The sequence below is a fragment of the Dryas octopetala genome, chromosome 8 (genome assembly GCF_963921425.1).
Source record: "Dryas octopetala chromosome 8, drDryOcto1.1, whole genome shotgun sequence".
Classification (NCBI taxonomy): domain Eukaryota; kingdom Viridiplantae; phylum Streptophyta; class Magnoliopsida; order Rosales; family Rosaceae; genus Dryas; species Dryas octopetala.
In genome coordinates, this window is record NC_141373.1 from 20,688,879 (window position 1) to 20,712,304 (window position 23,426).

General features: G+C 34.7%; 3 protein-coding genes across 4 annotated transcripts; 2 read left to right on the forward strand and 1 right to left on the reverse strand.

Annotated features, from left to right (window-relative positions):
- The first annotated feature begins 347 nt into the window (after positions 1-347).
- On the forward strand, positions 348-5,646 carry LOC147277927 (DNAJ heat shock N-terminal domain-containing protein). Its single transcript, XM_086254125.1, has 10 exons — positions 348-641; positions 1,244-1,303; positions 1,665-1,747; positions 2,242-2,395; positions 3,000-3,129; positions 3,926-4,084; positions 4,214-4,392; positions 4,520-4,600; positions 4,954-5,097; positions 5,363-5,646. The coding sequence occupies exons 1-10, from the start codon at positions 555-557 to the stop codon at positions 5,441-5,443; spliced, it is 1,158 nt and encodes a 385-aa protein (XP_086110251.1). The 5' UTR covers positions 348-554; the 3' UTR covers positions 5,444-5,646.
- A 1,723-nt stretch (positions 5,647-7,369) lies between these two features.
- LOC147277928 (serine hydroxymethyltransferase 3, chloroplastic-like) lies at positions 7,370-12,928 on the forward strand. Its single transcript, XM_086255172.1, has 12 exons — positions 7,370-7,529; positions 8,192-8,444; positions 8,892-9,087; positions 9,180-9,354; positions 9,440-9,557; positions 9,664-9,776; positions 9,939-10,061; positions 10,282-10,386; positions 10,539-10,625; positions 10,705-10,812; positions 11,296-11,368; positions 12,372-12,928. Exons 2-12 carry the CDS (start codon positions 8,225-8,227, stop codon positions 12,644-12,646), a joined length of 1,593 nt encoding a protein of 530 aa, XP_086111298.1. The 5' UTR covers positions 7,370-7,529; positions 8,192-8,224; the 3' UTR covers positions 12,647-12,928.
- A 322-nt stretch (positions 12,929-13,250) lies between these two features.
- On the reverse strand, positions 13,251-17,872 carry LOC147277929 (F-box protein SKP2A-like). Of its 2 annotated transcripts, XM_086255174.1 has the most exons (6): positions 17,753-17,826; positions 17,042-17,095; positions 16,385-16,728; positions 14,763-15,111; positions 14,545-14,686; positions 13,251-13,842 (listed from the first exon to the last, which is right to left on the reverse strand). In XM_086255174.1, the coding sequence occupies exons 3-6, from the start codon at positions 16,648-16,650 to the stop codon at positions 13,469-13,471; spliced, it is 1,131 nt and encodes a 376-aa protein (XP_086111300.1). In that variant the 5' UTR covers positions 16,651-16,728; positions 17,042-17,095; positions 17,753-17,826; the 3' UTR covers positions 13,251-13,468. The 2 variants fall into 2 exon arrangements, with proteins under 2 accessions (XP_086111300.1, XP_086111299.1); XM_086255173.1 differs by lacking the exon at positions 17,042-17,095 and having other exon boundaries at positions 17,753-17,872.
- Between the last annotated feature and the right edge of the window lie 5,554 nt (positions 17,873-23,426).

Sequence of the window (23,426 nt, forward strand, 5' to 3'; positions counted from 1 at the left end):
TGTAATTAATTACTCAGAAACCAGATCTTTAAGTTAAATCAGCTTAATCAAATACCCTAACATATACATCGGTGGTATACCTGCGTTTGTCTCAATAAAATAACAATACAAGACAATACACAGTTTTCTCTTTTCACTTTGGAAAATAATCCAAAAATATAATCCAATTGTATTTAAACAATCAATTACTCTAATCCCTGAAGGAATTCGGCAGCTAAGAGCCCAACCCAGTGACAGCTCCCTGGAAGGCTGGAACCTTGAAAAGCAGTTGAGAATATAAAAAGCTATCTATTGCCGAATGCCTATCATAAGCGCCACTATGGGGACAGTTAAAAAAACTGTTGTGCTCCCGCGAAAAAGTGGTTTCGAGCATTTCTTTATTTCTGTGCAAACTGGAAAGGCAAGTGCAAAGTGCAAATCAGTCAGTCTGACCATCTCTCGCCCCCACTACTCTTTCTTTCTTTCTCTCTCTTTTTCTGAGCCTTAACTTTTCACATTCTGAGCTCTGTGAGAGTTAGTGAGTCCTTTGGCAATAAGCAACTTAGCAAGAAACAATGGTGAAAGAAACTGAGTACTACGATGTCCTCAGCGTCAGCCCCTCGGCTTCCGAAGAGGAAATTCGCAAGGCCTATTATCTCAAGGTTCATTATTTCATATATATTCCTCCATTTTTCTGAATTTGATCAGATTGAAGTTTGATATGCTGTACATTTCAATATTTCATAATAGTTTTGCATTTATTTTTTAACTTCTTTTTAACCCTTTTCTCAGTTAATTTTGGTGCATTGGTATGATTCATATGCAAGAATGAATAAATGAATTTCAACCATTAATTCTAAATTTATAATAGATATATTTTGTTTAATGTTCTTACCTTTCTTATGACCTTAGAATGGAATTATTTGGTGGTAGATCCCGCTTGACTGATAATGGGCTGCCTTCTTTTTGTCTATTTTGAAACATTAAGGACTGAGTGAAATGGGAATCTGATCGAGCTTCAGAAGAATATGAATATTTTGATTGCTAAATTATTAAGAGACCTTAATCACTTTATTGATCTTTGATTACTCATACTAACACATTTTTTGAAACTTACATGTCATTTATGGGTTTATGCTTTCTTTTGTTCAAATCTTGGTGAACTATTTAACTTTGTTTAATGAGCGTTTTTATGAACTGGGAATCTTTTTCTGTATTGAAAACTCAAGAATCTAATAGGGAGAAGCTATATGTATTGGTGCAGGCAAGGCAAGTTCATCCAGATAAAAATCCAAACGATCCACAAGCGGCTGAAAGATTTCAGGCAAGTCCACTGCTTCTAATTCTTCTTGGTATGGTTTGTAATCAGCCCTTTTATGAATCAAAAGGAGGCTAAATAATTATTGGTTTCCACCCTTTTAATAGAATCGGAGCCATTTTTCTTTTTCTTAAGCAATAAAATCAACTCTGATTCATTGCAGCGTTGCTCTGTCATTTGTTTGCTCTGAAAATGGGTTGCTGCATTTAAGTTTCTGTGAAGACACAGGCGCTATTATATTGTCTTATTAACTTGAGCCGTTTTATGTTGTATCACATATTTGTATGGTCTGTTACCCTTCTTTTTTTTCTTTTTTTTCTTTTTTTTCTTTTTTTTTTTGTGGGTATAAAAATCTTAATATTTGCAGGTACTAGGTGAAGCTTATCAAGTTTTGAGTGATCCAGTGCAAAGAGATGCATATGATCGAAATGGAAAGTATTGCATATCTAGGTAGAATACTTACATTTGCTTGTGCTCGTACACACACACACACACACACACTATATTGTCCTATCACAGAATTGTCACTTGAGCTCTTTATTGTGTAAAGGAAATGAAAATGTTACAGTTGGTTATAAAATTATACTTGCTTACAATCTTTGTGTCTTGCCTTTACTCATCTACACATTCTTGACATAAATTATGGCTTCATTTGGTGTAGTTGCTTCTGACATCAGACTGAATCAACTTAACTTTGTTAAATGTAAACAGTCCAGTCCATATATGTACAGGAAAAAAAAAATTCCATAGTTGTGATTGCACAATAATAGTTAAAACAATTTGTTGTTCACAGAACTTTCTCTACATTATTTGATGTTTGCTATGTGCAACACATTTTAAAATATTGTCGTTTGTTATGTCGTTATGAAGTCTTAATTTGTTGTGCATTAATGTTTTTACTGTGTTTTCTTGATATCCTAACAAGTCAATGTCTTTCTTTCAAGGGAAACCATGCTTGACCCCACAGCCGTCTTTGCTTTTCTTTTTGGAAGTGAATTATTTGAGGACTACATAGGACATCTAGCTGTAGCATCAATGGCTTCTTCTCAGTTAGCTGGTGAAGGTGAAAACCCTGAGAAAGTGCATGATAAATTGAAGGCAAGTAAACTCCAGAATTCATTTAAGTACCTGAGTCTTTCTCTTTACCAAAGCATGCTGTTCACTGTGCTCATGTGAATAAAATGACAAATAAATGTCTTGCTAGTTATACACAACCACAAACACACATACATATACATATATGGGGTGGTAGAATCGTAGCATTCTGCTCCCGTAAGGAAGCTCAAGATGAATTGATTCTACCACTCGTTGACCACTTCTCTTCTGTTTTAACTAAATTTAGTATCTTCAGACAATCTTAAGGCGTGGTGGTAGAGCACATTTGCTGGTTTTCAGATTTTCCCCCTATATGCATGATGTGTCACTAAATGACCGGACTATCAGAACTATTCCTTATCATGGTTATGAATATTGGTGGTACTCATTTGTGAATCCTATCTAGCATGACATTCAATCATGACTCAACTTATGCTTCCTTTCAAAGTATCACAATGGTTATGCTGGGTGTAACTTTAACTTAATGTTATCATTTCCTCAATTTTTCATCCTTTTATGCAACTGTAATTCTATACGTTCTATACTTCTACTTGGTCCATTTCTTTCAACCTATAACAGCATCCTTGTATGCATATCTTTAATGCAGGCTGTCCAGAAAGAAAGAGAAGAAAAGCTAGCAAAATCACTCAAAGGTTTTCTAAATCAATATGTTCAAGGTGACAAAGAGGGATTCTTACAGCATGCTGAATCTGAAGCTAGACGACTTTCTGATGCAGGTCAACTAAGTTGCATGTGGCCTATTTAAAATTCCCTTTATTTCTTACTTCATTAGTGAGCATATGAAAATGTTGCACTTATAAAGTCTACTTGTTCTTAAATTCAGAACACAGCTTTATACCACGCCAACTGCAGTGTTTAATCTTTTCTGTAGTTCATAGCTCAAAACTTTATACCTCGTAAAATAAAAGATTCCTCGTGGTTTGAAACTTCACTTACACTTCACTTATTGACTGTATTTACCAAAGTTCCAAAAATAAAAAAAGAAGACTAAAAGAAAAAGTATATCACATTAAATAAATAAAAAATGGGGCACGAATAGTATGGGTATTTCTTGAAATTCTGTCCTGTCTTTTCTTTACAGTAATCTGTAAAAATTATTTGGCTTCATGCTTGATATAAGCATAATGTATAAGAACTAGAGACTATTGATGTATCTTCATATGTCATTTTTAAAGTGATGCACTTACCTGCTTTTTTGGCTTTCTAAATCCTATCACTCTGGCTTTTATTAGGTACTGATTTCTATGCCTGTAGGTATCCACATTATTGAACCTAAAAATTTTATGATAGCAACTATGGGATGAGTTGCTGAAAATGACAGAACTCAAACATTTGTATGCTTTGTTAAATGCAACAGACTTTGATCCTTGTAGGCATAAATTTATATAATTGTGATATGATAATATAGTAGTGCAGACTTTATTAATTTCATCGAAAAAATGAAAAATTACTAAATGCATTACCCTGGCACTACTTGTGCATGCTACACTGTCTCAATTTTCGCACTTGCAGCCTTTGGAGTTGATATGCTACACACTATTGGCTACGTATATTCGAGGCAAGCAGCACAAGAGCTTGGAAAGAAAACCATATACCTAGGAGTACCATTTTTGGCTGAGTGGGTACGGAATAAGGGACATTTTTGGAAGTCACAGATGACTGCTGCAAAAGGTTTGCACATACATAATCGTTTAAATGAGCAGGGACTGTTCCCCTCATTCAGTGTGTCAATATCATGTTTTCTACTTGGAAATTTAATTCCTACTTCCACCTAATTATATTTGAACAAAAAAAATTCAGGTGCTTTTCAGTTGCTGCAGCTTCAAGAAGAAATCCGTCGGCAATTCAAAATGGATGGCAGTGGCCCTGATAATGATGCTGAATCACATATACGCTCAAACAAAGGCACACTGTTGAACTCGTTGTGGAAATTGAATGTGGTTGACATTGAAATAACGCTCATGCATGTTTGTCAAATGGTTGTGGTTTCTTTAACATCAACAATTAAGATTTCAATATTTTGTTCACTAGAAGCTGTGCCTTCTGTTGTGAAGAATTCTGTACAATTACTGGTGATCCTTCTCATGATTCAAAATATGCTTTCAGGTGCTACACGAAAATCATGTTAGGAAAGATGAACTTAAAGCTCGTGCCCTGGCGCTAAAACTTCTTGGGAAGATATTTCAGGTGCAATGTATTACAAGTTTCTGCAAATTAGTGAGCAGAAACTGCTTGCTCTTTTCATTAAAGGATACATATATAATATGGTTTTTGTTTTTTTTGATATATCAGTAGTAGAATGATGCTCAAATATATATGAAGTTAGAAAGGATGCTGAAAGACATGTACAATGTTAAATCAATGATATGTTCTTACATATTATGTAACTTCTAGATTTTTTTTTTTCAAAAAAATTAACGATAGCAGTAATTTGGTGCTGAACAGATAGTTCACTCTTCAGACAAAAAGGGAAAAAAAACAAAAAAAGATATTTCACTCTGATGACCTGCTGATCACACTACAACTTTTTCTGGTTTCAGGAGAGAAAGCAGACACGGAATGGTGGAACTTCAAGAAGGAAAAGTGCTGCTGACACAGATGATGATGATGGAAGCAGTTCTGATAGCAGTAGTGGAGAGGATTCACCACGAGCACTTTCATATAGAACTCCTTTTCTCACTCAGGCATGTTATAAGATTGAGTAATGCTAGATATACCACATTGTTACCGCATCTCTAATATAGATGATTATTAGAGATGTTGTACCAACATGGGACAATTAGTTTAATTTTATAAGATTCTATATACCCAATGAAGTATATTTTGAAAACATACACTAATGCCTATACTTACTTTTAAGTCTCCAAGCACATGCCTGCATGTAAATACACATAGGAAAGAAGATAATCATATGTAGCTGATGTGTTCCTTTCTTTTCTTCACTGGCAGGGTATTGGCAGACTCTTCAGATGCCTTTGCAATCCAGCGTTTGATGTTGATGACGAAGAGATTGTGTACAAAAGCAAATGATATGCATGATATATGTATGTACAATAGCCAGAGTTTACGGTGTGAGATGGCAAAGGATGCAAATGATGTACCAGTTATGGTTAATTAGCTTACGAAGGGTTTTGTATTCATGCCAGGGAATGGCGCAAGCCAGTGTTGTGTGTCACTGTCAATGTATCTATCCATTATTCCATTGCCATCATAATTGTGGAACAACTCCAATTTAAAATATGTTGAAGCACATTATATATAGTTAATCACAAACATTATATCGTTCACAATAATGAATTTTTCTGTGGTTTGTTATGGCCAATTGCTCTAAGAAAACAAACTAGCAATTGCTATGTATCTGATGGTGAGTGTTACCCAACAGTCAAAATGGAGGCGTCCTTCTTTGGTTGGAGTGCAAGGGCGTGCCACTAGCCGGCCACAATATGAAAATGTGTTTTTGTTTTTGACTTAGGTGCAAGGAATTAACTTTCGGATTTCGAGAAAATTTTGAGGGTTAAAAATATGGAAATTTCAAAGGAGTTAATACTATCCTTACCTGTGAGCAAATTGTTTTCATTAATCTACAAAAGTGATTTACAAGAGGTATTTATAATACAAGAAAAATTAGGGTTTTAGTTGTGATTAGACTAGATGGCTCTGGGCTAGGAACCTAAAGCACCAGATTTTCACTAACACTACCAAATAAATTAACTTCAATAAGAATCCAAGTGAAGAACAACATTTTTATTGAAATTAAAGACATATAAGCTTGATTTAAAATAAATGAAAAAATAAAACAATAAACATAAAAATAAAATCGATCACCAAGTCTTGAAATTTACACTCTAAAGTTCATAAAAGTCTTTTCATTTAACAATTTACTTTATACAGACAATGACCATAACAATCAAACCCTAGCCGCCACCCCAAAAGAAAAAACTCTCTCCTCTCCTCAACCACTCCATGGGGAAGGGTGGCCCTTGTGTTCTCACATATTGCTCCTCCCCTCTCTCCTTTGTTTTTTTTTTCTTCTTTTTTTCTGTTTTTTTTTTTGTCCTTTGGGATACTCTCCTCTCAATAAGTGAGAGCGTTTCCATTTCTTCTTGCAAGAGAGTCTCCACCTCTCTTTGTGAGAGTTTTTCCGATTCATTGTCGTGTTGGCAGTGCGATTTGGTTTGTTTTGTGTTTTAATGCTTTCAGGTTTTCTTTGGCGCTTATCACAGGTGTTAGGAAGTCACTATTTTCGCCGATATCGGTTATGTTTTCATCGATTACTACTATCTGCTCCGCCACTTTGAGTTACTGTCAGCCTCGATTTCGAGATGTTGGTAGGATCGTGAATCTAAACGCGACTAATTCACTAATTCCTACGATGCCTCTCTGGCTTCGTTTGGTGGCATGTCGATGTTATGAGATCTTGAAATTTCTGTGAGCTTTTCTACTCCACTTCTGTGTGTTTTTGTTTCTTATAAGCCTTTGGACTCATATTTTTGTATTATCTATCTTTTTGGCTGTTTTAATGTAATGATATATTTTGCGCTAAAAAAAAATAAAATCAATGACCTTTTGAAATTTGAATACCACACAATTTTTATACTCTCTCCAAATCTTGATTGAATACAAAAGACTCTTATAGATTTTTTAAAAGTCTTAGATTGAATAGCACTAGACTTTCATAAACTCTTTAAAAATCATGATTAAATACTACCATACTTTCAATTCCACCGAAATAAAATTCTAATTGAATACACCTCCTAAATGAGTAATTGAAGCCTTTGAGAAAAAATTCATCTTAATTATTACCCTTTAATTCCAAGCCACGTGACTCGTAAGTAGTAAAACCGAAGACGGACTCTGAGTTGCCTGGGCTTGACTATACCCCATAGCCCACAAAAAGCCCATAGCAGCCCAGCCCAGGCAGCCTATAAGACCCATCCCCTCCCTCTTCCTCTTCTTCTTCTATACCGTGCCGCGCGCAGCTCTCTCGTTTATTCCTTCTTTCAGTTCTTCACTTCTTCTTCGGTCTCTCACTCGCTTCCCAGTTCACAAGTCCTCACTCAAGCTTGGAGCCCTTTTTGAGTTCTGGGCTCTCTGCTCTTTCCCATATACTTTTCAGGTATCTCTACTTTTCCTCAAACCCAAAACACCCTATAGCCTATAGGTAGTTTCGGAGAGGTTTTTTTTTTTTTTTTCAATTTTTATTTTCGCAGCTATAAGCACTATCTGCTCTTGCCCTTGCTGTTTCCTTTGGTTCGTTTTTTTTTTTTTTTTTTCTGGGTTATGCTTGGCCCTGTTTGAGTGGTTTTTATTCGCTCTTTGTTTTTGTCTTTTATTTATTTTTGTTGTTTGCTTCAGTTTTGAAATTTGTAAGTACTTTTTAACCAAAAAGAGCCCCTTTGTTTTTTGTGGCCACCCTGCGTATCTATGTTGCTGGCTGTTTCTTGTAGGTCTCTTTGGCCTTTGTTTTTTTTTTCTCTCTCTCTCTCTCTCTCTCTCTCTCTCTCTCTCTCGCTCGCTCGCTCTCTTTTTGGGTTTATAAAATAAATAAACTTCATTTCAAAAGAAGAAGTAAAACAAAAAACTTATTATACAGAAATAAGAGTAATCAAGATTGGAACTAGTAGAGATGAGATTTTGTGAAATTAGTATGAAGGTTTAGCCCACCCCATATTTAAAAACGTTGGTCTGCAAATATGTGTGTATATATGTGTCTACATATGCATTTATATATATGTTCAATCTGTGCTCACTGCTCAGAGTAATGTGTGGAATCTGTAGGAAGCTTGTGAGGTATAGCATTTGGAAGCCAAGATGCAGGCTTGTGGTGGAGCTGCAATGATGGGTTCTCTTCAACAGCCGATTTGGACCAAAGGAACAACTTTCCCAAACAAAGGGCTTAACGGCAGTGGATTTTCACATCAAACAAAGCTCAATTGTGTGAAGCCTGGTAGATCTTATTCTTACATTGAAGGAAGCTTGGTTGCTGGGAGGCCATCCTCTTCTGTCTCTGTGCCTGTGCCTGAAATTGGAGGTAACTATACTACACCATTGAACTGATATCAATTGCTTTTATTTATGTACACCCTTTGTAAATCGTATTGAAATGTGAAATTCCTAATGGTCCTAAAATGCATTTTAAGCATTCTGGGATTTCCTGGGTAACTTCTGATATTGCAAACGTTATGGTGTTATATTAGAACTTTTAATGTCGATTTCACTTTTTTTAAAAGCGGAAAAAGATGATTGCCTTTTTTCTCCATCTGCCAGAATGGTATCTCATTATCTTCCTCTGCATATTCATCTTTGGAGGTTTTGTAATCACTACTGTCAGTATAACTGCAAAACCATTCATCTTTGGAGGTTTTAAATATTCGGCCTATATTTTCCTCACATCTGATGATGAAGTATCAGAGGTATCATTTGCTAGTAGCAGGACTTATGTCTGACTTGTTCACGGATTGAATTATTTGATGTACAGGTAGCGGAAGCAGTTTCGTAGACAATGGCTTAAGTGAGGCTGACCCTGAGGTGCATTCTATTATTCAAAAGGAAAAGGAACGACAGTTCAAGAGCCTTGAGCTTATTGCCTCCGAGAATTTTACCTATCGGGCAGTGATGGAGGCAGTTGGCTCATGTCTCACCAACAAGTATTCAGAAGGGTTACCTGGTAAAAGGTACACATACTCTGAGTTATGTGAGTGCAATTGATACCTTATATTAAAATAATTATGCTTGATATAACTTAGAGTTTGATTATACATTTCAGGTATTATGGTGGCAATGAGCACATTGATGAGCTGGAGACACTATGCCAACAAAGGGCTCTAGATGCATTTCACTTAGATGGAAAGAAGTGGGGTGTTAATGTTCAACCATTATCTGGTTCTCCTGCTAATTTCGAGGTTTATACTGCAGTTCTTAATCCGCATGACCGTATCATGGTAAGTTGTCTCCTTGGCTTTGTTTTATCCTTTCTTGTTGGTGCCCTTGCAAGCATGAATGTACTAAAATGTGCATGTAACTTAGGGTTTGGACTTGCCTCATGGGGGACATTTGTCTCATGGTTTTATGACTCCTAAAAGACGAGTATCAGGCACATCCATTTATTTTGAGTCCATGCCTTATCGACTTGATGAATCAACAGGTGCTGCATTTTGTTTTTCGATAAGAAAGATGCTGTCTTTCTAATTTACTTAGTACAAAATGGTTATTCACTTGGAATGATGGTGGTTCTTTTTTCTCAAACACAGGTCTGGTTGATTATGACATGCTTGAGAAAACAGCCAACCTATTTCGACCAAAACTCATTATTGCTGGGGCTAGTGCTTATCCTCGAGATTTTGACTATCCTCGCATGAGGAAGGTTAGTATTTATGTGTTTATTCCTATTAAGATAATTTTCGTTCACAGCAAATAATATGAAGTTAATTCTTCTCTTAAAAAATATATACGAAATTCATTATTATTTATAAGTACTATGTTCTTCTTTGGCAACTGATCAATTACATCTCATTTGCATCGGAAGATTGCAAACGATGTTGGTGCTTTTCTCATGATGGATATGGCTCACATAAGTGGGCTTGTTGCTACTTCTGTTGTTGCCAATCCTTTTGACTACTGTGATATTGTGACCACAACAACACACAAGGTAATTTTAAAACTTGTGTATTTATATTTCACTAAATGTTATCAAATCCAAGAGGTTCATATAAGTGTACTTGTTGTATATATTTACAAGTGTCACTTTGTTCTCCTAGATTCAGTATACTTCATAAATAGCCTTAGAGTTTAAACATAGAAAATCATGTGCCTTCTTTGTTGTAATCCACATTTGGATTGTTCGAGTAATTTTAGACATTTCTCTTCAGTCTCTAAGGGGTCCACGAGGTGGAATGATCTTCTTCAAGAAGGATCCTGTCCTTGGGGTTGATTTAGAATCTGCCATCAACAATGCTGTTTTTCCAGGTTTACAGGTCAGTTGAACTTGTTGCATGATATGGCCAAAAAAAAAAAAAAAAAGAACTTGTTCATGATAACAAATCTGAACTTTAGCTAATTGTTTATTTATTTCTGTAAGTTTGAATTTAGATATAAAAATAATAAAAGGCTTGAGTACTTTATGCAGGGTGGTCCTCATAACCACACTATTGCGGGCCTTACAGTTTGTTTATACTTTGCACAATCCCCAGAATATAAGGTTTACCAGAACAAGGTACCGCAATTATCCTATGTTCTCATGTAAAAATGGTAAAAGGCATGTCCTAAGTTAGTGTGCCTACTCTACCTTGTAGGTGCTCTCTAATTGTAGGGCTCTTGCAAGCCGATTGATCGAACTTGGATACAAACTGGTTTCTGGTGGAACTGATAACCACCTGGTTCTTGTGGATCTGCGGCCTTTGGTAAGTTTCAAGCTTATTTATTAATTTATTTGTTTCAATTTTTTGGTACGGATTTCTTGTTGCTGCTTATATGAGAATTTGTCCTGAAATGTGGACATTTAGCTATTGTTTCTATTTCGACATATATTTTTTTTAAAAGGTTAGCATTCCAAGGTTATGAAAAAAAATATCATCAGTGAGGTGACTTATGACTCCACTAATTTTATTGCATGGGGTTTGTTTTGGCTAGACAAGTTTTTTTTTTTTTTTAAAGGAATGTTCCTGTGTCCTATTCCTTGCCTGAGCTTAGGCTTTCTTGTTTTGTGGATGAAAATGTAAGATTGTGACATCATAGATCATAATTATTCTCTTATGCTATGTTATCAAATATAGAGTTTATCTGCCAATTAGATAAGCATCCAAATTAAGGTTGAATCCTTTATAATAATTCATAAGCATATATATATATATATATTTAACAATGTTATTTGGCATTTCCTACAGGGTATTGATGGAGCTCGAGTGGAGAAAATTCTTGACATGGCTTCTATCACCCTTAACAAAAATTCAGTACCAGGTGAGTCTAAGAGCAACTCCAATCCCCCCTCAAACCTTTCCCTAAATTTAAATTTGAGGAAAAATAAATCAAAACTCACCTCCAACCCTTCCCCAAACTTTCCCCAAATCAAGTTGGATGGATAGGGAGCCCCAAATCAAGTTGTGAGATTTGAAGGAAAAAATATGGAGGGAAGTGTTTTGGAGGGAATAAATAAATAAATGATATTTTTGGGATTTTAAAAAATATTTGGGAGAAAATTTAACATTACCATTGGAGTACTCTTCCCTAAATTTAACTTTTACTTTAATTTATCAACAAATTTGAGGAATATATAGGGAAATGATTGGAGATGCTCAGGGTCCATTTAGACGAAAATAAAAAGAAAGGTTTGGAGCTGAGAATAGGCTAAAATTAGTTAAGGAAATTATAAAGCATGTATTTGAAATGGATCAGGTTCATGAGCCATACCATTTTACATACCATTTTTACACCCGTTCGGCAAGGCGACGACACGGTGCTGATACGATGTTGCAGTCGACATTTACTGCAGCCAGTTGGAGTCTACACAGTGCCAGCACGATGATTGGAATTGACATTTGCTGGAATTTTGTTTGCCAACATCGTGCCGGCACCGTGTCGACTCCTTGCCGAAGGGGTGTAAAAATGGTATGTAAAATGGTGTGGCTCATGAACCTGACCTGACCCATTTGAAATAACTAAATACAATTATTTGAAATGGATTTGAAGAACTACGTACCAGGAATCATTTGAAATGCATGTGTTTTCTTTTTCTTCTAATTCAAATATGTGTTTATATAGATTGCCATCCAACCAATTTAACTATACAACATTAACTATATTCCTAGATTCATATATAAGAAAGGGTTTTAGGCTATTATTTTGGTTTAAGAGCTACTTGCCTATCTTTGATGGTCAATCTTATTCTGTATGTGTAGTTCTGTATTTATTTGTTTTTCACCCTTTTTTGTTGAACTTACACCTGTAATGTTTAATGCAAAAGGCGATAAAAGCGCCCTAATGCCAGGTGGCATTCGCATTGGAACACCTGCTATGACGACGAGAGGATTCACTGAAAAAGAGTTCATAGCAACTGCAGACTATATTCACGAGGGTGTCCAGATAACAATTGATGCTAAACGTGCTGTCTCAGGATCTAAGCTCCAAGATTTTATGAAGTTTGTAGCTTCCCCTGAATTCTCACTAATGGATCGAGTGTCAGATTTGCGAACCAGAGTTGAAGCTCTTACCACCCAGTTCCCTATGCCTGGAGTATAAAAAGTAGTATACATAGTTAGACACAGATCAACCTTCTCATGAGGATGGAAATGCAACTTTAATTACTTATGTTGTTGCTTTTTATGTATGCACAACTATCTTAAAAGGTAGCACTCCGCCTGGATTACAACTTTCTGGTTTGGCATGGCAAATTGAAAAATTACAAGCTGTTTTTGTTTATGCTAAATATTCAACTTCGATTTTGTTCTCGTTTGAAGATGAGTACGTCAAGTGTATGAACTACTATATAAATATTTAATGCGATGAGGCAGTTATCTTAGAGTTAATGCTCACCTTATAATTCCATGCAGGATAGGGCCTATAGTTGCACGTTCTGAAGCACTTGAATTGGGCTGCAAGAAATCTTTTTAATGGGTTTCTCCTAACAAATGCTCAGCCTCTGCGTTTGTTGCTGGAATATTATTTGGGTTTTCCAAAGGAAACTTCTTATATGGTGTTTAAGTGAATGATTTCGACATAGTACAAAACAAGACTGAAGAAAAAAGGTGTCAAGGCAATTTAACTATAGTTGTATGTTTGTTTGGATGGAAAAAGCCCCGACTATTTTCTCAAAAACTGTATGGCTCGTCTCTTCCACACACGGTAATCAAATATGGTGGTTTCCAGTAACCCAAGCACTGCATAATTTCATAAATCAAAAGCTGTAACATAAGTTAAAGGTATTTCTCAAAGTCCTTGGGTTCCAACAAATGGCTGTCCATTTGCAGCCAATCTTTTACATCTCAACACAAACATATGTACTGTGGCTTAGTGTTCTCAGCCTTTCAAACACAGTTTAGATCGTTGCCCAAATCCTCATTTTTAGTGAGCCGAATGAGGAATAGCGTTGGCTGTACGGTGAGCTTGGACAGCACAGGCACAATGCACAGATGTCAAGTTCAAACAGCCACTCATGATGAGGGAATGCCTTCCAGAGCAGGTATGAAGTGCCGGAAATGAGTCGCACACTGCCTGAACAGCCGAAGGGGTGAGTGCCGTGCATTGGCTTATGTTGAGAGTCCTAAGCCCTTCCTCATCATTCCTGCCTTTCCTGGATTCCCACATTTCTGCAGGCTTGTTTTTCACCAGACTCTGGGCCAAGGAATACATTGCTCTGTCTGTAATGTTCTGACAGTAGTAGAGGCCAAGGGACCTCAGATGAGGACACCTGTTTGCCAAAGCTATTACACTGTCATCTGCAACAAAAGAATAAAGACATCAACAGTGGTTCACTGTAAAATAAACCAGATAATTTACAATAGAAGCAGGAAACTTAATACAACATGTTCAATTGCTTATCATTCAAGTATAATGGCTCCTCTTCGACCCAAAAAACAAAAAGAAAACCCCTTTTTAGTTCAATACTACCAAAGTTCACATCATTTTTATTCATGCTGTTACATCTAGATGAATACAGGTTGATTATTTCGATTGGTAGTAACTTACAAGCATAAAAAGAAATCCTTCAAAAGTTGGTAAAAATGAGAGAAATTTGTATAATATACCACTTTAAATATTTTTTGATTGTTTATACTGACAACTCATTCTCTAGTATCTTGTTGGCACATTTAATTAGATATACACATCAAATTTTATAGGACCCTCCATTTGGAGGCCATGAAAGGTCAGCCTAAGCATCTAATAAATGTTGTGATCAACTCATAAGGCATTTAACTCGAGACAAAAAGAAATGGCTACCATAGGATAACACTGGATAGTAATACTCAGAAACAGTATGGCAGAGACTTAACTCTAAGCAACTTGTCATAATAGCAGCATCTATTCCTTTGCAATGTACAAGATCAATGATTACATGTGCAATATGAAATTGGAGGAATATGAGCACCAAAAACAACTATAGCAGGCAAATTTTCTTATCTCTACTGTATGAAAAATACCTGTTATCTGAACACAGCCACACAAGTCCACAATTCTGAGATCTGGGCATCCATATGCCAAACTCATAACTCCAACATCACTTACATCCTCACACCAACCAAGATTCAGACACTGCAACTGATTGCAGTAACGTCCAATAGCCTGCAGATAATTTTAAAATATTGATAAAACCATCTTAGTTAAGACACATGAAAAACAATCAATATCTCATCTTTACCTGCAATGCCTTGTCTGATGCAGCTCTGACACATCCACAAAGATTTAGAACTTTCAATTTTCGGCAAAAACCAACCAGATATTCAACAGCAATGTCACTGAATGCTGAACACCCGCTGATGTTGAGTTTTGTAAGATTAGGACACCCATGAGCTAAGGCATACAGGGAGCGGTCACTGAGCTTGAAGCTTTTACTGAGGTCCAGGACCTGCAGATCATGACAGAAGTTTGCAATGCTCTGAACAGCATTATCCTCAAGTTGGGGCTTATCCTGACGTAGTTTTAGAGTTTGTAATCTCGTCAACTTAGGAGCAAGAGATAGGACCAAGTTGTTCATGTCCTTGGTGCACCTGAAAAAATAGTTGATAAGCAAGTTATCATTAGATTGGTATTCAGGACCTTACATAAAAACAGTGCACAAACCTTAAACCAATTCATAAAAATCCTCTAGAATTCTTTCATGTCACTCATTTCCTTTCTGGAAACAAAGACAGAGGATTAGTATCTGGGGAAAGTCAACCCCCTACCCAAAGGCCAAAGCATAGTCATATGCTTTTAATACTCTAAATTTCCTAAGATTTTTTAGTTCCCTTCTGAAACATCTTTAATTCAGCATCCTAAAAGAGGTTTTCCTTCGCTTCCTTCCATCAAAGTGTTAGACAACCACTGGCTAGCATGGTATCACGGAGGAAGATCCTGAGTTCGAATCCTAGCAATTGCAAAACCTTCCAATATAAGTTGAATTTCACATGTTGGGTTTTAATGGTGGAAAGAGACCCACATGTGAGGGTGAATGTTAGAATATAAAATACTTTTTGGCCCACATCCTAATAGCTTGACCTTTTGGGAATAGTGGTAAACCAACGAACTTTACCACTAAGAAACTTGTGCTTTAAAATAATTGAACCCATTTTCACCTTAGCAAGCAAGCTTACAACTCTGTCAGTTAAGCATCGTAATTCTACATACGTATCCCCCTTTTGTGTTGGGTTGGTAATGGTAAGGGAAGAGGGAAGGAGGAGGAAACTGAGAAAAAAAAATTGACCCATGATAACCAGAAAATACCTTGTGAGTTCAGTCTACACACATAATTGCCAACAAGTTGGATCTCAAAATACCTTGTGAGTTCACAATAAGATAATGTAGCAACACTTGTAAGAATCTATTTCTTCCAATTAAATCAATTTCCATGTAAGATATTAATGATGAATTTCCTCTATATAGAAGGCACTGACTTTATAGCGGGAAAAAAAGAAAAACAAAGTGAGATCAGTGACCACAAATTCGGGGATATAAATAAAACTCCATGATAATATAGAAGGCTAACTTAAAATTTGGATACGATTGTGTTTAGATAAAAAATGAACTCCAAATAACTTCATTAAAAGCATTTCACCAACTCGAAGAAGTGAGACTAGACTTAATATTTCTTTGTATCATCAAACACAATTTTTCACGAATTTGTATGCCACTGCAACAACAATTCAAGCTTACTTCTTGATGTTATAGGTTATAAATTAACAAACACAAGCAGCAAACTACAATAAAAACAAACAAACAAATTAACAGCAGAAAAGAGATAGAGAGTATTTTTTGGGTACAAACAGAGAGCAAAACATCTACCATGAGAGGGAGAGACGAGTAAGGCCCAAGCAAACAGCATCTCTCCAACCACGACAGACTCCGGAAGCAACGATGACCGTCTGATCATCCACAAGTGCAAGGATTTGCAGAAGGAGCTCCATGGGAATATCCTTCCAATTAGTGATCACCCTTCCTTCCATTTTCACTTTCCCACCACCAATACCAATACCAATACCACCAACCATCATAAGCTTCTCAAAGCACAAGTTCAAGTCCTCAGTCTTGAAGTTTTCTTTTCCAACCATTTCAAACCCTCCTCAGTCCAAAACCCACCACCGCCTTTCACAAAAGAACAGAGAATTCTTCCTCGTTTGTGTCACCAGCTAAAGAGAGAGAAACATGGATAAGTAATTGCAAATTCCAATACACCTTCTTCTATTAAGACTTCAGAGAAAAAAGGTGTGTGTGGTCACTAGTAAAACGACAATAAACTAAAAAACCAACGCAAAGCCCATGTGTCAACACCTTAGGAACTTGCAGAGATGTAGCAGAGTACACTAATCACAATCAAAAACCATCATTGCTTTTTAAATATATATTTAAATAAATAAAACCCACAAAGTTATTTTTAAGTACAAATTAACAATCAAATATACATAGTTTTTTTTTTTTTGCCAATCAAATATACATACTTACATACATAAATTTTTTTCACCATGTGCTTCAGTGCTTGTACAAATTACACCTGAGCTACACAGCAGAGAAACTACAATTACAAACAAAAAGGACATTTCAACAATCAAAGAGACCTGTTTGCATTTATTTTTTAACTTTTGATTAAAAAAACCCATTTCAGTCCAAGAAAGCTCAAATTGAAATCCCTTTTTTTTTTTTAATAAAAAGTTTGGCACAAATAATGAAATGAAATATGGAACCTCAACTTCCAAGAGTTAAAATTTGTGACAAAAAAACAAAGATTAAATTTGAACTTAGAACATATAAAGGTACAGATTTTGAGAGGAAAACAAAACAATATCCCTCAAAATGACACCAATTTGCTAAATTTAGAAAGAAAAAAAACAGATACTGAGAAATGAAACCAATTGATTATCAGAAACAAATTTGACATAGATAATGAAATGAAATATGGAACCTCAACTTTCCAAGAACTAAAATTTGAAGGGAAAAAAGATTAAATTTGAACTTGGAACATAAAAAAGCTTCAAACTTTCAGAGGAAAACAAAGAATAGCTCTTAAAATGGACACCAATTTGCTAAATTTAGAAAGAAAAAAAGAAAAACAGATACTGAAAAAATTATACGAATTGATAATCAGAAACAAATATCTATAACAAAGCAGAGAAAACTACAAGAATTTTTAGTTAAAAAAATGTTTTGATCATATACCTGAACAAGGTTCTTGATCAAAATACTATGTGGGCTTGTTTTTCTTTGGTCTCTCTCTCTCTCCGAGATGTTTCGTGTAGCAGAGAAATATAGAAGGAAAAAGAGAGCCTTTAAACAAATTATAAAACATTTTATAACAGTGAGTCAGAGACAGAGTAAAGAGCGGAAGAAGTGTACCGGCAGAAAATTGGCGACGCGTATGAAGCCACGTGGCGGTATCTAATGAATATTGATTGAATTGATGGTGGGACCCAACAGTGGGGCCCAAAGAAGTGGTCATGATTTGTTTGATTTGATCAAAATTCCTTGGCCAAAGAGAAGATGACCCATCATGAGTTGGGAGGGAGGAATTTTAAAAATGGAAAATGTTGTACTGAAAATTTTCTTTTTCATAAGGATTTTTAAGGCTTTAATTTAGAAAGAAAAAGATATAAGATATATGGTGAGTTGGTGACAAAGAAAGAATATGAAAAAAATGCAAGGATGGAGTTTTCTAGAGCAGAAGTGGAAATAGAAAAACTAGGAGGTTCCATTTGTTTAGAACCGAAGCCGCACCCAAAAGCAATCCCACCCGAGAATGAATTATGTGATCATGTACATGGTTGGCTTTTGATGGTACCCTCTTTTTGGGCTTTTACAACTAGTGCCCTTTGCTATTTATCCTTTTTATTATTGCTCATCATTTTGGAGTAAAAAAAAAGTTACTCATCATTTAACTTGTCTCAACCCACCTGGTCATTCAGAGTGAGTCTTCGGTGGGGCTTGCCCATTGGGGCATCTCTCACATGAGGTGGGACCCACAATCATGTGGGTCCCACCTCATGTGAGAGATGTCCCAATGGGGCTTGTTGTGGGTCCCATCTCATGTGAGAGATGTCCCAATGGGACAAGCTCCATACAAGATTTATCCGGTCATTCATAATTTCGTAGTAAAAAGTAACTGTACTGCCATGCATCAACAGTTTCTCATGCATTTTTAATTTTTTTTTTTTTTTTTTTGAGTTGGAAAAGAGAATTAAATTTGAGTACATCATGAATAATTTTATAATTCTTCAAACTGGATTATCCAATAACGTGACAAAAAAATAGGCAACAAAAGCTAAAGGTCTATATTTGGGGAGGTCATATCCAATTAATGGCTTGTTTTCTGGCTTCATCACCTCAAACAAATCAAATAACGTGAAAAATAGGGAAGTATTTGATATGTATTGACGTTGGCATCACCAATGATATATGCTGGCCATTTTATCAGTTAAGAAGGCAGCTATTATTATGAGACCGTACTATAATATAATTATAATGTGTACTAATATCATGACAATTTTTATGAGCGAAAAAATAAATTTAAAAAATACATAATTGATCATTAAATTTAAGTCAAAATGATCTCAGCTATTCGAATTTGGAAATAATTTAAAAATCATTTTGTTTTATTATATAAATTATAGTTAAAATTTCATAATTTCATACTTTCATTTAATATTTATGCAATATAGGTCTTAATTACCCCTCAAATTAAAACAAGTATAGATCTTAATTAATGTTAAATGCACTAATGCCCTATGAATGTTAAAAACTTGATCGAATAAGGATACTTTATCCATTTAGCTAGGTTATACATAATTAATCCTCATATAACTCCCCATTCCTAAATCCTACAGTTTTTCGTTGTTCCATTTCCCTTCCCAACCTTTTCTTCCTTCGTGCTAATACTCAGAGCTAAGTGAATCATTTACTTAAGATATAGTCTTATAGATAATATGCTCAAAAATCTAGAAGTTGAGCACTTGAATGGATCGACGCAATTGTCTTTATTCTGTCAAGTTTTTAAACAATTTTGTTCTTATTGAACACCCACCAATATTTAAGGACTCAATTGAAAAATTTAAAATTCATAAACTACATAGGAAACCGCTCAAAATTCAGAAGACATTAATGTATTTCTAAATCTTATATCCTATACATATAATTTTAAATTCTAAAATCACCTCATTTTGACTATAAGCACAACATTAGTACATAAATATATCTAAAACGATTATGATTATCCTACTTTATATAGAAGATGTGATTGCTCGAAAATGGTTGTAGACGCGACAAAACGATCAATGTTAATATATAATCGAATACTTGTAACAAGTTAACTTAAGTCCATAATTGCTAGACAAAAGTGACACAAGCATTCTTATCTCCTTTCACTTCACCTTTCAAAACATGCATGAGTGGTACAATTAGTAGTGGGGGGTGCATGTGCATCACGTATCTTTTAGGTTTTGACACTTTCACCCTCTATTTTGTTTCTTTTGTTTTGCTTTTCTTCAGTTTTTCATGCCTAGCTAGCAAGTAGCAAGTAGCAAGTAGCAAGGCTACTATTTTCTATCATATCTTTGTGTAGAGTAGACTTCCTTTTGATAACTCAAAAGGACTTATCTCCTCGATCTCTAACTTGCTCATGAATTCTGCACTGCTTTTCGTCTTGATACATTGTCATCATCTCTACCCCATGGAAAAGTTATTGCATGATTGATCCCATGAAAATTAAATTAATTTTACTTTTTTTTTTTGGGAATTAATTCAGTCACAATAATGGAGCACTTGGCTATTTGCCCATGGTACATATCCACACATCGTACCAATACTTATAAATTTATAATAACTTGCCGGCTACGGCTTGTCTTTTGCTTCAATATCCTATCATATATACAGAATTTGGTCAGACAAAATATAAACATACAGAATTTTGTTTGCTTGTGAAAATTTAATTAACTTAGTGTTATTTTGTTCTTGAAAGTCATCAGCCCTCGGTAATAATGCGTAAAATTCAATGTGCAACAAACAACTAATAAATGGTTATGTAGTCAAGTGCTCTAGTTTATTTATTTATTTAGTATTTTTTTTTTCATTTTTATATATTCTAATAGTTTAATGTATGGAGCATAATGTACTTAATTAATATCTTGAGGAAATAAATCAAACCCTTTTATTTTCTGTTATTAAAAATTCAAATTTGTTGTATTTTATGTAAAAAACAATTTTTGGCTTTCTTGAATATGACACTAAAAATTGGTCCTTCATTTCCATCAATGATATCCTAGTATCCTACCGGGTCTAGTAATTAACGTGAACTTGTAACAAACAGAATATTAAAATAATAAATTATCTCCTATACCAATAAAATTGATGTAAACGACTTTAACTTAATAAGTTAGTGTAGAAGATAGTTTTTGAATTTTTTGCAAATGTATTTGTTATATTTTCATAAATGCACTGATTTTTGCATATACACTTGTTGTAATTTACAAATACATTGACTTTTTTTTTTTCAAATATACTAAGTTGGCCCTTATTTAAAATTTTAACCTTCAGCACTTAACGTTAAAATAATTAGTTGTATAATGAAAGCCTAGCCAGGTTGGGTGCGAAATTATTGAAATCACACTAAACATATCCCTAAATCGTCAATTTAGTTGGGTCGTCCCCGTTCATTACCTATGAGTGTTTGAAGCATTATTTTCTTTTTCTGCATTCACTGACTAATTTTTCATGACAATGATTCTTGTCAAAATTGTTGATGTGCCATTTCGCCAACGCTTCCACTAAATGTTTTGATTAATATGTAGGGGTCATCAATGCAGGTACAAGTCTATGCAATTCAATTGTGATGTTATGCACGTTTACATAAACTGCAATAGTGGGAAAGATGACTCCATAATTTTCATTACAATTACAATTTTTCATTCCATTTAGGGTTAAATTTGTCACATCATTTGCCAAAGAGATGGATGTGATTTAATTCTATCTTATTGCATCTTTTAAACTAGTATTATTTGTGGGACCCACATAAGCGGTTTTGTATAGATTTAAATTGTTTATTTTTTACATTTTTATTGATAAATTATTTCTATAAAAAATCAGGTAAATCAGAAACATGTTTTCTGAACTAAAACATATTTTCTTGTTTTTGAAAAAAAAAAAAAAATTGAATAAGATATCAAACAGGTAAATTTGGCATTTTAATATAAACATAATATTGGTTGCTGTTGCGTGCGCGGTCAAGCTATTATATCAAAAATTGATTTCTCGTGGCTTATCGGTGCTTGCGTTACACACCAGGGTTGGAAATTGCATGTGATAAATACATAAAATAAAAGAATAATTCCAACGGCAAGCAAACCTTTTCTCTTCCTTGCTTGGAGGATTGTTTTCAACATGTCCTAATTACAAGGTAATCATATTCTTGGACAACTCACATGTTTAAGGTGTTACTTGATATGCATTCTTGGCTTTTTTTTTTTTTTTTTTTTTTTTTTTTTTTTTTTTTTTTACACCTTGTAGTTTTGGTACATGATTGCTTGATATGATATCAAAACTCTAGTAAAATTTTCAATTATCATTCTTTATGTATTTGTAAGGTGAGCAGAGCCGTCTCAAACTTTTAAGAGGCCCTGTGCCAATTAAGAAATTAGATCCTTTCTTATATATTGTACTAAAAAAAAAATGGCCATTCTATGTTACCTGAATAAGAACATCAATTAATTGCTTATAAACAATTTATTTACAAAATAATCATTCATTAAACTGTCATAATTAATTTTCTCAAAAAGATCATTTTCAGTGTAACCCACCCTGCCCCCCCAATAGACCCGTACGCCAAAAGCTACAAGACTGATCCAATAGGCTTTCTTTTCTATGTAAAATCAATTTGAGATCAAGATAATCTACTTTTAAAATCCAATTAGGCATCAAAGAACTAAATCCATTCCAATAAAGATCCATCCAGAAAAATATAAATTATTTAACAACAAATAGATAAGGAGACCTAAGCTTTAAGTTCTTCAAATCTTTCCCAACCATAGCATTTTGTTGTATGATTTCATCTTTCTCACTTTCCAACTGCAATTAGGATGATAAAATAGTGATTATTTAATGTATTTTGCACAACTCTAAAATAAATAAACAGAAACCAAAATCAAAGAATGAAAAGATTCATAAGTTAGTAACGAAAATAAATACCTGCAACAGATTTGAGGGTTTTAAATTTTGATCTTCAAGAGTTGAAGGCAATTAGAACTTTAGAAGAAACACAGAAAAATTAGTCCAGAGGGGATGGCACCCAGCTCAGGATTTGAAAATCTGTCTCATGGTTGAGGATATTATGGAATTATCCATACAAAAAAATTGAATATGGGCATCACTGCATCAGATTCAGGGCATGGGTTGGGCTTTTGGCTTAATTAGAATTAAAAAATAAAAAATAAAAAAAGAGGAGTACATGTATGGGCCTGATAATTTGGGGGTCTGTACGATCGCACAGGTCCACCCCCTAATATATGTTTCTCTATATGCATTCATTTGCCTCTCCAAGTATGTGTAGGATGAAGCTGCACTTGAAAACATATAATAGTTAAATATATATTGTCAACTTCATTTCCTAACAACTTAAATTTTTAGATAGAAATTTAACACAGTAAATTATGTATGGAAATATATAGTGGTTTGTTGCCACATTAAGCATTATATAGAAGAATCTATAATATTTAGTTTCCTTCTCTGTTAATTGGTTTGTTCGGTGACTTTTCCCAGAATGAAATTATGTGAAAGTAGTAAGGAAAAAGAGTAAGGTGTTGTGCAAAGTCCAATCTTTAGCGAGAAGAGAATGGTGTGGCCGCCTGGC